The sequence below is a fragment of the Netta rufina genome, assembly GCF_964035555.1.
Source record: "Netta rufina genome assembly, chromosome: 17".
Lineage (NCBI taxonomy): Eukaryota > Metazoa > Chordata > Aves > Anseriformes > Anatidae > Netta > Netta rufina.
This window is the reverse complement of record NC_140141.1, coordinates 13,016,026-13,030,673: the sequence shown is the minus strand read 5'-3', so window position 1 is coordinate 13,030,673 and position 14,648 is coordinate 13,016,026. Positions and strand designations below refer to the sequence as shown.

General features: G+C 55.6%; 1 protein-coding gene across 1 annotated transcript; it reads left to right on the top strand.

Annotated features, from left to right (window-relative positions):
- Positions 1-530: 530 nt before the first annotated feature.
- CAMKK2 (calcium/calmodulin dependent protein kinase kinase 2) lies at positions 531-12,424 on the top strand. The gene is made up of 18 exons (XM_084297156.1): positions 531-649; positions 4,309-4,422; positions 4,846-5,315; positions 6,055-6,102; positions 6,461-6,514; positions 6,652-6,703; positions 6,804-6,937; positions 7,619-7,655; positions 7,839-7,860; positions 7,953-8,041; positions 8,145-8,344; positions 8,427-8,480; positions 8,765-8,838; positions 9,086-9,173; positions 9,419-9,514; positions 9,929-10,057; positions 11,118-11,218; positions 11,950-12,424. The coding sequence occupies exons 3-18, from the start codon at positions 4,902-4,904 to the stop codon at positions 12,020-12,022; spliced, it is 1,665 nt and encodes a 554-aa protein (XP_084153282.1). The 5' UTR covers positions 531-649; positions 4,309-4,422; positions 4,846-4,901; the 3' UTR covers positions 12,023-12,424.
- Positions 12,425-14,648: the final 2,224 nt, after the last annotated feature.

Below are 14,648 nucleotides of genomic sequence, written 5' to 3'. Positions count from 1 at the left end.
GGTTGTAAAGGCAGACAGGTACCGTGCCAGGAAGCGCTCTGTTAAGCCGTGGGGCTGGTAGCGATGAGAAGGCAGCTTTGGGACCAAACCTGCCTCTGCTGGAGCCCTGCCAGGTGAGGCAGGAGGATAGTAATAATAATAATAATAATAATTTAGCCATGTTTATTAAAATGAAAAGTGGTCCGTGTGCCCTGAGGGATGCTGGAGCCCCTTGGGCCGAGCCCCGTTTGCAAACCCCGCGTGGGGACAGAGGGGAGGCCGAGCTGTGGACCTCCCAAATAAATAAATAAATAAAATAATATTAAAAAAAATATATACAAACATCCCCCCGGTACCCCCAGGGCCCGGCTGCTGGCGCTGGGGGCGGGCAGGATGCGGCTGCCCGAGGGGGGCGGGAGGGGGGAAACCTCCCCTTCCCCGGGGCGGAGCGGGGCCTCCCCCCCGCCTCCCTGCCAGCCTCCAGCCTCCATCCCAGCCTCCGTGCCCGGCTGCCTCCCTCCCTCCCTCCCTCCTTTCCTTTCCCTCCTTTCCCTCCTTCCACCGGAACGGAACCGAAAGCAAAGGCGGCGCCGGGCGGCCCCGCTCCGGCCCCGGGGGCCGCGCCCTTCCCCGCGGCCCGGTCCGGTCCGGTCCGGTCCTATACAGCCCGGTACGGCCCGATACAGCCCGGTACAGCTCGGTACGGCTCGGTATCGGTCCGGCCCACTCAGGTCGGTGCCTGCGGGCGGGGCGGGGGCGGGGGGGTTGCGGCTGAAGCCGAGACAAAGCCGAGCCCGGTGCTGGGGGACGCCCCGGTAGCAGATCCGGCCTGCGCGCGGCTCCGCCGTTATTTATTTCATTTAATTATTATTAATTTTTTTTATTTTATTGGGGGGGGAGGATCGGTGCTGGCACTGCCCCCAGCCTGGGTTGCGGGGTCCCGGTGGCATCCCGGGGGGGGGGGCTGGAGGCTGGAGGCAGAGGGGAGGCCGGTGCCAGAGGGCTCCGAAGGGGTCTGGGGGCTTTTGGGGTTCCCCGGGGCTTCCCCTGAGCCTGCAGGGTTCATGCAGAGAGCAGCGAGGCTCGCTTCACCTTCGGGACCAAGTTCCCATCTCTGCTGCACGCCGCTCGCAGCGCCCCCCCCCCGGGGAGCCCTGCAGCTCCGTGCCCCCCAGGGCTGAGGGTCCCAGCCCCTCCCGGCCCCCAGCCACGAGCCCTTGGGGTGGGTGCAGTGCTTTGGGTTGGGGCAGAAGGATGGAGCCTGCTCCAGGGAGCACTGGCATCGGATGTTCCAGGGGTAGGCGGCCTTAATGAGGCTGGGGAGGTAATTTGGGGGAGGTTTTGCTTCCAGCTCTGCCCCAATGTCTTTAATTAGCGTTGGCAGCGTGCGGGGCCATAGGGAGAGAGGCTCTGAGCCCATCCTGATGCCAGGTCCGACGCTTGCACTCTCATTTTGGGATGCTCATTGTGTCCCACTGAAGCAACGTTAGGCGGTATCATCGCCGTTAAAAAGAAATCTCGTTCAAGATGCTTTTTTCTTCCAGTTTGAACCTGCCACGGGATTTTCTGCCCCCACAGTGCTCCCGGCCAGCCTTGGTGGTTTCCTCCCCAGCTTGTCCCGGCCGCGGCGATGAGAAGCCCGGGGACACCCGGCCTCGGTGGGGGCTGGGTGCCTCATTCCAGTACCTCGTTATTTTGGGTGTCCTCCGACTTCTGAAGAAGCCGCTGAGAGATTTTTTCCATTAAAAGTCAGCCGGGGATGCATATGGTCTTTGTATACTACGGTGACTAATAGATTTCTGGCAAGGTCCGAGCTCGCCCGTAGGAAGGGAAGCGGCGCTCGATGCCCCGGAGCTGCCGATGACACCGCTCCTGGCACCGGTGCTTCCACCGCTCGCTGGGACCACGGAAAGCAAACCAGAGGCCAGATTCTGCCTGGCCGGAGCTGCCCCAGGCAACTTCCAGGCTGCTTTCAACTTCTGGGAGCAAGGGGAGGACGTGTGGGGGGAGCCTCTCTGCAGTGCAAACCGGCCTTGGTTTAGGTCTGTGCTGAAATCAGTAATTTTTGGATCGTATTTTTGGGTAGCACGTGAGCTGATCCCCCCAGAAGAGGATGGATGGAGGTGGCGGCCGTTGCTTGCTTCTGCTGTGAAGGTGAAAATGGGGCTGTGAGGGGCTCGGAGCATCCCTCACCCTGGTGTTTTAGGGTCCGTGGGTGCCCCCTGGGCTCAGGCAGGACTGAGTGCCACCTGCGGGTGGCTGTGCTGTGTCCCCATGCTGCTGAGGGGCTCCTGGCCAACTCGGGTTAGGGTCAGGGGCACGATGTCAACAGAAACGACCCCCAGAGGTGTTGACGCTGCTTCCACCCTGAGCGAGGCGTTGGTTTCTGTGTGCTCTGGCATCTATCAGTGTGGGGCCTACATGGGGACCCCGCTGGGTCACCTCGGTGGCCACGTGGGCTGTGTTGGTGGCTTCGTCCTTGCAGGGGCCACTTTTGTCCCCATTCGTTTCCACCAAGCCACGTGGCCACGGTGCGAAAAGGAGGGACGACGCCCGGGCTTCCCAGCCCTCTTTCCCTTTAATGCCCCTCTCCTCGGTGAATTAGATGCGAGACTGATTGCTTCGATAATCCTGCTGCAGCCGCTATGGGTTAGACGTGGCTCGCAGCCAAAAGCTGGCCCGATAAATCATTCCTATACACCAGGCTGCTACAGTTCCTGAGGATTTTGTGGCATGTGCTTTTTGCTTTTACGTAAGGATCTGCTGGATTTCACACCAGAACGCGCCGCTTTTCCCTGCACAATGCTGGGGGTGGGCGGGTAAAGCCCCCAGGCTGTGTTTCTTCCCTTTGGCTTCATTCCCCCACAGTCAATTTTGGTTTTCCTCTGCCCAGTTACACGGCTGTCTTCCTCCTCCTTTTCCTCCTCCTCAGCATCCCTAAGTGCTTATTAAGGCTAACTGGCTGCGTTATCCTTAGAGGTTATTCCCCTTCCCTTCAGTAGCTGGGTCTCGCTTTTGGGTTTTGCTTGGGAATGGCATCCCGGCATCCTCTAAAAGGCCGGATTCTGCATCCACCCTTTTTTCCGTACAGACAGAGGGGAAAAAGAAAACCACAAAACTTATTCTCCACCGTAGGAGTTGTGAGGATGGTGCTGGGGTGACTTTTAGCCTCTTCCCAGAGCCCTGGGACGCCTGCTTGAATTAATCAGCCCTGAGCTGTTTATCCTGCTCAAGCCAATTAACTCCATGGTCCAGGGCAAGCTCGCTTCCGAGCCTTATTTCACACCTCCACTTTGCTGTGGCCCGGCAGAACGGCTCTCGCGTGGTCACCGGGAGGAGATGGGGACGGCCACGTCCCCCCGGGGACCAGCAATCCCCCGGGGGTGGCTCTTGGCCGTGGCCCCCCTCGGCGCTGCCTTTTTTGGTGCGTTTTGCCCGGGCGGCCGCGGCGCTCAGCCAGGGTGCAGGGCACGGCGTTCGGGCCCCGGCCCCGCTGGGTGGGATGGCTATTTATAAACGCTGCCTGGCGCACTTCCCCAAGCAATGCGGGCAGATGGAAACTGCCGCCGGGTCCGTCCGGGGCGATTTGGGGCAAAATCAAGGGGAAGGAGGAGTGTTCCTAATTATTTTAGCGTATTTTTGAGCGTGCTTTTAAATGAGCTGCCGTGGTCCTAACGGCTTCATGCGTCTTGGTGCTGGGATGCGCTGCCAGCTGCACCGGGGGAGTTTCGCAGCCGTGGTTTCGCTGGCAGCGCCCGCGGGTCCCGGCTTTCTTGAATAACGAAGCCCCGGCCAGGAGCGGATTGAGCGGCGTTTCTGAAATAGTTCTGTCCTTGTTGCCGTTCGGCGGCTTATTTATAGCTGTCGCATCGCTCGCGCTTCTCCAGAGCGGCGAGCTGCGCTGTGCCGACTCCGCTGCGCTCTCGCTTCAGTGCCGGGGGTGAAATAACTCAAGTTTACAGATCAGGGCTGGAAGTGGCAATTTGGCCTTCAGAAAGTCTGGAGGAGGGGGGCACCGCTTGAGTTTGGCACTTGCCTTGTAATCGGTCTAAAGCACTTGTGAGCTGGGTGCAGCCTGGAAACTTCAGCACGGCCGAGAGGAGCTAATTTTAACCTGCGGCCCTGCCAAGGTGCAGGAACTGGGCGGAAAACCCAGCGAAGCCTGGTCCTGGGCACTGATCCGGGGTGGTTTTATTCATTTGCAGCTCGTGGCGACTCGGAAACATAGAAATGAGAAATGATGGCATGGCACGGCACAGGAGGAATGGGTGTGTGGCTGCTGGCCCCATGATGTGCTGCTAACAGAATCGCTTTCTCGTTTCTTCCAAGGTGCAGAAATCCTGTCCTTGCCAAGGAGGAAGCAGGGAGGAGGAGAAGCCGTGCGGATGCAGCGCGGTGGGCAGAGGTGGTGAGCCTCAGGGCTGATCCCGCACACCGCGCTTGGTAAGTGTTTGTACGCCCCTGGGAGCAGCTTCGTTGCTCAGTTTGGCAGAGATCTGCCCGTTATGAGAAGGAGAGATGGGAACCGAGCGGTATTTTTGTGTGCTTAGTGCAGGGCCTGATCCTGCCCACGTAAAATACCACTTCGGGGGCCTGGTTGCTGAGTTCCCATGGTGGTGCTGTGCCCTGGGGGTGCTTAAATAAAAGGGGTGAGCAGAGAATTAGCGGTGGCTGATAAAGGGGGAAGAACCCTGCCTGGTGCCACTTGGTTTCCTCCGGTCACTTCACCTAACGTTAGCTGAAGCCATTTTTTAGGTGTGAAAGCCCTTTAGGGACCTTCCCCATGCGGAATCCTACCGGTAGGTGAGGGAAGGGCACAAAACCTCCAAGCCCTGACGCAGCCCTTGTGCAACACCGTCCTTGCAGGTGCACATCCCCGTCGGAGCACCGCCGGCTGCCGGGATGAGGCCGGCGGCCTCGCCATGCCTTCCTGCGTCCCCGGCAGCTCCCCCACGGCCCCCCGGCCCCCACGCCACGCCGGAGGGCGCAGCCAAGCACCCGAGCTGCCGCTGAGCGCCTGCCGCCACCGCACCATGGAGTCGCTCATCGTGGTGACCGAGTGCGAGGCGACGGGGATGGCGAGCGAGGAGGAGATGAGCGTGGCAGCCGGGGAGGACGGCCGGGAGCCGAGGGCGAAGCTGAACCTCTCCGGCCGAAAGCTGTCCCTGCAGGAGCGCTCGCACACTGCGCACTCGCCCAGCAGCAGCGACGGCACCAGCGAGCGCTTCATCTACCCCTCCCTGCCCTACTCGCCCGTGACGTCCCCGCACTCGTCCCCGCGCCTGCCGCGGAGGCCGACGGTGGAGTCCAACCGGGTCTCCATCACGGGACTGCAGGTGAGGCTGCGGGCCTCCTTCCTCCTCCTCCTCCTGCTTCCCTCCCTTGTATTTTTGGGATGAAGTCCGCAGGCGTGTGGGGGGAGGGTGGCAGGATCCTGGTCCATCCCTGGCTGTGGGGACAGCCCCAAGCTGGGGGACAGCACAGCTCCCCGGGTTAATGCAGTGGGGAGAACGGGTTGGCTGCGATTCCCAGTGCTGCCAAGCTCGCCTGGCTGTGTTTTGGGGTGCTGGGGTGCGGAGCAGCCAGAAATCAGATCCTGGTCCTGCTTAATCTGCCCAGATGCAGGCAGCTTCACTCTTTAGCTCCTTTCAGGAATTGGCAATTTTTGGGTTTACCCTTAAAAAAGACAGACCTCAATGAGGCTCGGAGAGAAAAATTGTACTGCCTGCCCTGGCCTTCTCAGCACCGACAGCAAACGGGCAGCAAACACCCCCAGGGCAGCACTTTGGCTGTCGAAATAAAAAAAAATGTGGTGCCGGGCAAGCGTTAAAGCCCCGGGGCTGCCAATCGCCGCCGCCACCCTTCATGCTCTCGTTTCGCATGAGTGGACAACGCCGCCTGCCCGGCGGTGAACGTTGGTAATTAGCTGTCTCTAAACGAGCCGGCGCGTGGCCGCGTGGCGTTATTGCCGCTGAACCTGAGCTCTCCGGCTCCATCCTGGAGCTGCCAGCCCGGGCGTGGAGGGCAGTGGCCACGCGCCTCAGCTCCTGGCAGATTTGCCCTCTCTCCCCGCAGGACTGCGTCCAGCTCAACCAGTACAAGCTGAAGGATGAGATCGGGAAGGTGAATATTCTCCGGCTTCAGGGATGGGGTGGGAATTCGGGGTGGGAACGCGTTGGTTTTGCTCTTGCTTTCAACCCGGTGACATCGATTGTTGAGTTTAGCCCTTCTCCGTGGCAGCTCCCCTGGCTCCATGCTGCAGTGCTGGTCTTTTGGGGTTGTGCCCATTGATTTATTTCTTTTAGTGATCATTACTTGTCCCCTTTTAAACAAAATGGGGTATCTGAGCTCTTCTGTGTCCTGGGAGAACTGTGCTCCCCGCTGACCCCCGGCATTGCCTGGGCTTTGCAGAGAAGCCTGGCTTGGTGCTGGTTTTTGTTTTTTTTTCGGATGGGTCACCCATGGCTGTGTCCCTCTCTAGGGCTCCTACGGCGTGGTGAAGCTGGCCTACAACGAGGACGATAACACCTACTATGTGAGTGGCACACGTTCCTGGAGCATGCAGCAGGGACAGGGACAAGGATGGTGATGGGGACAGGGACGAGACAGGTCCCCTCTACTCACCTATGCCCAGTTTTTGCCCCAAATCTCACCGCTTCTCCCTTCTTGCAGGCAATGAAGGTTCTCTCCAAAAAGAAGCTGATGAGGCAGGCGGGCTTCCCCCGTAAGTGGCACCCGGTGGCATGAAAGCTCCGGGGCAGGTGACACCTCGGGGACACGGAGGGCTCGGAGCCATTCCCACCCCATTTTTGCCTTTCCCGCAGGCCGCCCGCCGCCCCGCGGGGCCAAAGGCGCCTCAGAGGGCTGCGTGCAGCCCAAGGGGCCCATCGAGCAGGTCTACCAGGAAATTGCCATCCTGAAGAAGCTGGACCACCCCAACGTGGTGAAGCTGGTGGAGGTGAGCGGGGCGGGCCACCAGGACATCAGCATGGACAGAGGAACCGTGGAGGGGCTGGGATTGGGGTAGAGGGGCTGGGCAGCTTCCTCTTGTTGCAGATTCATGTTTTCCCTGTTACGAAAGGTCTTTTCTTCCCTCCTCCCCCCGCCTAATAATTTTCTTTCCTGCACAGAAGGGAAAGTGCAGAAATAATTTGCTTCCTTTGAGGACGCGGATCAGTTTTGGGGAGGAAGTGGTGTGCCCGTGGGCTCTGCAGCCGCACTGCCCACCACCCACTGCCTGCGTGAAACGGTCCAGAGGAAACAAAAATTGAGAATTAAGGACGGGCAGCCTGGAATTCATTTGGCTTATGAGTCAGATGATGCTTCCTGCGTGTCTTAAATATTTATTTCCAACTACATCTTTTCTCTTCTTCTTCCCCCACCTTGTGGGTAGAAGCTCCGAGATTAGCAGACCGAACCCACATGTTTTTAAATTAAAATGTCATGAGCAGGACCTGAGGGTGGGTGGGAGCTCACAGCCTGCCAGCACCCCCCTCCTTGCCCGCCCTGAGCTCCTGGGGGGGCTTGGTGCAAAACTGAGGTGGCTGATGCAAAATAAATTGCAACATTTCACTTGCAAGGCAATTTCTTGATTTTATTTTTGTTCATTGTCTAATTTCCTTTCTGCTTCTTCTGGCAGGTGCTGGATGACCCCAGCGAGGACCACCTGTACATGGGTAAGTGCCCACAGTCCATCCTCCCACATCTCAGTGTGGCTGCTTATGGGGCTGGGTCTCTGCGGGGTGCATGGGTCATTTTTTCTATCTTCACCATTAAGATAATTGCTTTTGTGCTGGGACCATGCTTGCAGGAGCTCGCACCTGTACGTAATCAATAATTCCTGTTCCATTCTGTTTCAGTGTTTGAACTGGTGAAGCAAGGGTGAGTTTTCCTGATTTGCCCCCCGACACGTTAACACGGGGCCCCTTTCGGCATCACCGGCCGGGAGCCAGCTCTGTCCTCTGCCTGTGCAGCCCCGTGATGGAAATCCCCACCCTGAAACCTCTCAGCGAGGACCAGGCTCGGTTCTACTTCCAGGACCTGATCAAGGGCATTGAATACTGTGAGTGCGGACAGCACCCGATTCCACATTTTTATTGTTCCTACCCCCGGGGGCTTGGCTCCTGCCTCCTTCTGCTGCATCCATCATTTCCCTTCGATCGCAGTGCACTATCAGAAGATAATCCACCGGGACATCAAACCTTCCAACCTCCTTGTGGGAGAGGACGGGCACGTCAAGATTGCCGACTTTGGTGTCAGCAACGAGTTCAAGGGAGCCGACGCCCTCCTCACCAACACGGTGGGCACCCCCGCCTTCATGGCCCCGGAGACGCTCTCAGAAACCAGGAAAATCTTCTCTGGAAAGGTATTTAATAGCGATTTTTTTCCCTAATAACCCTCCTTGCACATGCTGTTGCAGATCTGAGGATGCTTTCTTCTCTCTGCAGGCTTTGGACGTGTGGGCCATGGGAATCACGCTGTACTGCTTCGTATTCGGGCAGGTAATGGTGTTTGGTAGTGCTGGTTTTGTTTTGGTGCCTGCATCCAGCCAGGCACTGGCTGGATTTTGGGGGCAGGAGCTGTTGTAATAATTTGGCCATTTTTAGTCAAATGTTATTTTCACGACTTTTCAAATAAGACACTGCTATAATAAGAAGCCTTCCAGTATTTCCCTACAAGCATCTCCTTGTTCTCCCTGGGCCCCATGAGCCCCCAGCGCTCTCCAGGCTGCCCTGCTCCTGCTCAGAGGCTGTTCCTCTCCTCAGTGCTCTTTTCTTTGCGGCAGTGTCCTTTTATGGATGAAAGGATCCTGAGTTTACACAATAAAATCAAGACCCAAACGTTGGAGTTCCCAGACCAGTAAGTACTCAAAAAAAAAAAAACAAAAAAAAAACCGACACAACCCCTAAACCATCAGCCCTTATTTTAAAGCATGTCTGTGCTGTTGTCCTGGGCAGATTCCAGTTTTTGGGCTCTCCCAGCTCCATGCATGTGGGACCATGCTCCACATTGCCCAAAACAGGGGTATTTTGGTTGTCCGGGGAGGACAGCGGCTCCATGCCTGGGGCTGGGTCCCCGTCTCATCTCTCCCCTCTCCTCTCCCAAGGCCAGAAGTGACGGATTTCTTGAAGGATCTGATTACGCGTATGCTGGATAAAAATCCCGAATCGAGGATTTCGGTCCCTGAAATTAAGGTACTGCCCCCAAAACCTGCTGGTGGCCGTGGCCTCACTTTCGTGGGGCTCTTCTCGCTCGGCTTTTTTGGGCTCAGTTTGCTCGTGCCAGGCTAGGTTCTCCCCATGTGCCCAGGCCCCTCCCGGGCAGGTAAGTCCCTGCTCCTTCCCCTGCTCCGGGGCCCGCTCAGATTTGGGACCTTTGGTGCCTCCAGAAGTCGCAGGCAACGGAAATCCCCTGAGCCTGGTATTTCCTCTGCTACCAGGCAAGTACCTTGCAACAGCCTTTGGCAGGAGATTTCTGGTCCTTCGCCCCTGCGGGAACCTGGAAGGGGCGAGAAGCTGAGAAAATGGAGACGAAGGTAGGGGGAAAGGATTGCGGGGGATTTGCCGAACCGGTCCGTGCTCCTCCAGCGGCTGCCCGGGACGCCAGCTGTGCGGGCAAGGAGACCAAGGGGTTTCTGCCTGGATTAATTCTGGTCCGAGCCCAGGGCTCGATGGGGCTCCCCATCACGGCTGTTCCTGCGTGCGGTCTGGAGGAAATCCCCTCTGTAAGATACGAGTGGCGATAGGTTTTCTGTAAAACCCACGGGGACGCGGTGTTGCGGCGCTGCACGGTGCCGAGCTGGGACGCCGCGTCTCTCCCGTGCTCCCTCGCATTTCGGAAGGGTACAGGCGCCGTAGCTTGGGCGAGGAGATGCGTTTGCCAGGCCTGTTGTGGTTGGAGTTACGAAAAAGAGGCAATCGTCCCTGACAGGCTGTGTTATTAATTGAAGTTGCACCCTTGGGTCACCAAGAACGGAGCGGAGCTGCTGCCCACCGAGGATGAGAACTGCACCCTGGTGGAGGTGACGGAGGAGGAGGTGGAGAATTCGGTCAAGCACATCCCCAGCCTGGCCACCGTGGTGAGTATGAGCAAGGCGTGGTGAGTGCAAGTGAGGCACGGCCTGCAAGCGTGCAGGCCCAAAGGGGAAAAGCCCAGGATGAAAGCTCTCTCCCAGTGTGTTTCGTTCAGCCCCAGATAATTCAACGTGCAACTCTACCTTTCTCCACGCAAGACTAAAAACCAGCTCTTGCTCTAAAGTGATTGCAGCAGATGAGGGTTGTTTTTTCCCCATTTGTGAATTTTGGGCTGACCTCTGTGGTGGGCGCTGGCTATAGGGGCAGGGTGCCCAGCACTGCTGGCCCCCTCAAAAATGCAGGTGGGTTCAGCCCAGCTCAGGGTGAATCAGGGGAGTGTGTTCCTGGGAACCTTTTTAAATAACGCACTGCCTGTGGGTAGATTTGAATTTTCTCATTTGCATTTGTTCCTCAAAATTACCCTCCAGCCCCTGATCTCCATACATCCAACTGCGGGCATCACACTCGAGTGCCAGCCACACGTGGCTTCGACTCTTGAATTAAATTCCTTCCCCCACGGGACCCGGCTGGCACGGGCATTTCACATGTGTGAGGGCTCTCGCTGCACGGTGCTGAGCAGATGGAGAGCCCAGAGAGGGAAGAGAAGCAATAAAAATTCAGCTGGGGGTTCCCAGGTGCCAAGGGAAAACTGTACTGGTTCCTTCCTTCCCCTTTCCCTGTCCCTTTCCATTGAATTTTTCAGGCAGGTAATAATGGGCAAGTGGGGATTTGCAGTTACGGGATGCAGGAATCGGTGAAACCTGCTCCCCTGGGTGGAGGAAAGGATCCCAGACTTGGTTTTGCTCTCCTGCCCAGCCTCGCACCAAGCGTGGCTGTGATCTGCACCCTCATCTGTTGTACCACGGCTTTCAGATGAGGATACAACCTCTGCGTTAAGCAGTGGGAGGCTTGTAAACGTGTGTTTATTTATTTATTTTCTTTTAAAGAAAGGGAATTTTGTTTTCAGTAGTTTAATTTGTTGAGCACAAGGGTTGGGTGTTCCTGCTGCTCTTGAATGGAAGGAAAAGCAGTAACGCCCTGCCCAACCCCAACCTGGTCTTGCAGATCTTGGTTAAAACGATGATCCGGAAGCGATCCTTTGGGAACCCGTTCGAGGGCAGCCGGCGGGAGGAGCGCTCGTTGTCTGCCCCTGGGAACCTGCTGCCGTAAGTGTGAGACGCCCACAGCCTGCCCTGCACCCCGGCCAGGATGTTAACACGTGCTCTGTCTGACCACAGCTCCTTTGTGGGGCCTTGGGGGGAGCTGGGTTTGTGGTTTCGAGCATCCTTGACCTTCCCGTGGGGTGCAAAGCTTCTTTTCCTGTTGCTTCCAGCCTGTCACCAGGAAGCTGGGGTGGGGGGAACGTGGTCAGGGTCATGAAGGCTCTGTGGTGGGGACGGTGCAGGTGCTGGTGTCACTTTCTGCTTTGTCCCAGATGCTCAGCAGGGGTTAGGTGGCTCCTCTGGAAACTCGTCCTGCCCAGAGGTGACTTGTCCTCAGCCCAGGTGACCCCTGCTGCCCTTAAACACTCCCCACAACTCCCAAAATATGAGACAAGGCTCAGTTTGCCTCTTTTCTCAGCCACGTTTTCTTCTTCCACACTGGAATGGGCAGGCTGAACAGCAGCACATTTCGTTACCCCTCTGGAGAGGGGTCGGGATATTTCTGGGTCTCCCCCATCTGCCCATGGGGCCACTTTGTCCTGCGGTCCCAAGGGAGGGGGACTGCCAGGAGCACTGGGAGCTCCAGCCTGGCTCTGGTGCCTGCCCAGTCCTCCAGACACCCACAAAACGACACGCAGGGAGTAGAGGCAGCTTTCTCCTCCCTCTGTCCTCACCCTGCCCCAAACAAATTGCGGTGGAGGAGGCTTAAACCGCTTACCGTCCTTTTAAAGCAGGAAGCAAGGCAGTGAAGATAACCTGAAATGCAACGACTTGCCCAACGTGGGAGAGGAGGAAGTCCTTTCGTGAACGGCCGCTTTACGGTTCTGTTGAGCAACTCGGTCCGGGGCATGTTACAAAGCGTGCGGCTGAGGATGAGCGACATTAACAGAGCCCACACCAAACGCAGCATGACGCGGCGCTATTTCAGTGTAACGCTGGGTGTAGAGCTTACATAGCAGCATGTTGTAAGACATCCGACTCCCGTATCCGTCATAACCATTGAACATCTCTGATTGCTTGGACCGCAGACTTCTCGTGGGGGAAAAAAAAAAAAAAGGTGCTGGCAGATCCCGGAGAGGTGAGCGATGGTGTTGAGCAGCAACAGCGCATTGCAAAAAAAAAAAAAAGGCAGTCAAACAAAAAAAAGCATTTGGAACTGCTTTTACCTGGTTTTTCATGCCAAAAAAATTTCCAGGCACTATCACCAACGTCCCAGGGGTGTTGTGTGCCCATCTCGTGCGCACGTGCAGAAGTGTGAAGCTTTTGCAGAGCGGCATGCGCGACAGCAAAACGACGCTCACGCACTTGGAGGGTTCACGACCTGCCAGAAATGTTGCATCTATTCCTCGTCGTCCTGTTTTGGTTTTAATTGACACCTTTTTAACTGCATGAGAACAAAGCAAAACCCACCTTTTCAGCTTTTTTTTTTTTTTAAGAATGCCTACCTTTGTGAGCCGAGTTGTATTAAACAGCATCTACAGGATGTTCAGAAAGTGAGGCTAATTGCAGCGTTTGAGGACGCTGCCTCTCCTGAGGTCTTGGTGTTGGTGGGACTGCCAAGGGGTAAGTTCAATACTCAGTGTATGAAAGGAAAAGGTACTTAAGGGCTTAAGTTCAGTCTGAACTATTTTTGCTGCAGACATAAGAGTGAAAGGTGGTGTTTAGCTGAATGTTTTGAACAGCAGAGGAAGCACTAACAAAAGTTTGTTTCTAAATCTTTTACTTGATCTAGATAGCTATACTAGTAACTATAAAATTCAGGGTAAAATCCTTCACTTCCATGTACATTACATGGTTTACTACAATTAAAAATAATACAACTTATGCTATTTTTTAAGTATAGACTTAGGGCTTGCTTAGACTTTAAGATCTTAACGAAATACATAGATTAGCTAGTAATTTTCAAAGAAACCTTTGTTTTCCAAACTCTTCATTTGGATTTTGGGGCCAATGCTGTGTACTTTTTGCAAGTTCGTTACCAGTAATTTGTGAATGCCTGTGGATCAGAGACTTGTTAGTAAATTAAGTGTATACCTAATTCATGGATTGTTTCTTATGAAGAGCTCCTTCACCTGCAGTCAGATTTCTCTGATCATTTTTGTGGTGCTTGTTGAAAAAAAAAAAAATTGTGTAGTGGGAGAGACTCTGGCTTCTGGACTCATGTTCACAAGGTCTCTGTGCTCGGCCAAAGCTGGAGAGCGGCAGCGTGTAGGTGAGCTGGCGGAGATCAGGGTTTGGCTGAGCAAAGGGGTCCGGGTAAGTACGGCTGGGCTGTGGCTGGAGCATGGGGCCAGGAGGAGAAGGTGTTTTAGGAAACTGAAGTGTTAGGAGTAGTGGGATGGCTGCCTGCTGACCCCGCCACAGCTGCCCCGTTGTAGGCTTTTAGGACATGACTGTTCCCTTGTCTTCCGTCACCTGGGGCGCTGCTGGCAGCAGAGTGCTGAGGCTCTTGGCTGCGGTGGGACCTGGCCCAGTAAGTCCTGCCTCTGATGGCTCCTTGTTGAAGTCGGGTGGTGTTAGTGAGCGCACAGGTGCCTACACAAACTGCCCCGTACGTCTTTTGATCACCTGAAGCGATGCTCCCCGAAGGTCGCAATTCGTTACTGAAAGATTGTGCTGCTGGCCTCTCTCCAAAACCAGTGCCTCTGGTTTGTGGTTTGGGAGCAGTACGGTGGATTTGGGAGCCATAAGATGCACTGTTTTCCTCCCACTTTTTTTGTCCAAGGCTATGCCAAAGCCCTGCAGCTTCAGCTTTGGGAAAACCAAACAAGTAACTTGGGTGCCAGCACTACTACCACTGCCTCCTCCCCTGTCTCTGAACAGAATTTGTTCATCGTGGAAACGATGATTGGGAGTGGGCATCTTGGTTCTATAACCTTGTAAATGGACTTATTCTGAGGGAAAAAAAAAAAAGAAAAAAGAAAAAAAAAAAAGGGATCTGATTACTTGTAGCTGGTGTGTAGTGATGTGTGTGGTGTGTTTATGTTAGAGGTGGGTGAGCTGTAGCGATGCTCCACACTGAGCATCTCCAGCTGGTGATTTGGCAGGTGCCTAGCAAGACGGGTTAAATTCACCAAACAGGATTGCCAGGTGCAATGCAGCTTCTGAACAGAACCTCCACCAGTTCCTTAGTGCCCAGTCACAGTTACTGGGACTCAGATGCTAGCATAGATCGGTCTTATGGACAGTGTGGGCTTGGTTCATACGGATCCTAAGGCTCAGCACTTCCTGAAGGTGCTCTGCAAAAGGCTTGGATCTTAGTGCCAGCTCTGGTAAGGCTGCAGCCAAATGCACGTTTCCAAACGAAACTCGATGTAGATTTTCTTGTTGATTCGTTCTGTTGAAAGCGTAAAGCTTGGGTGTGTGAGGAAGATGTATCTCAATGCATGACCTGTTAGAGAAGCAGTACTGTATGTTTCAATCTGCCCAGTTC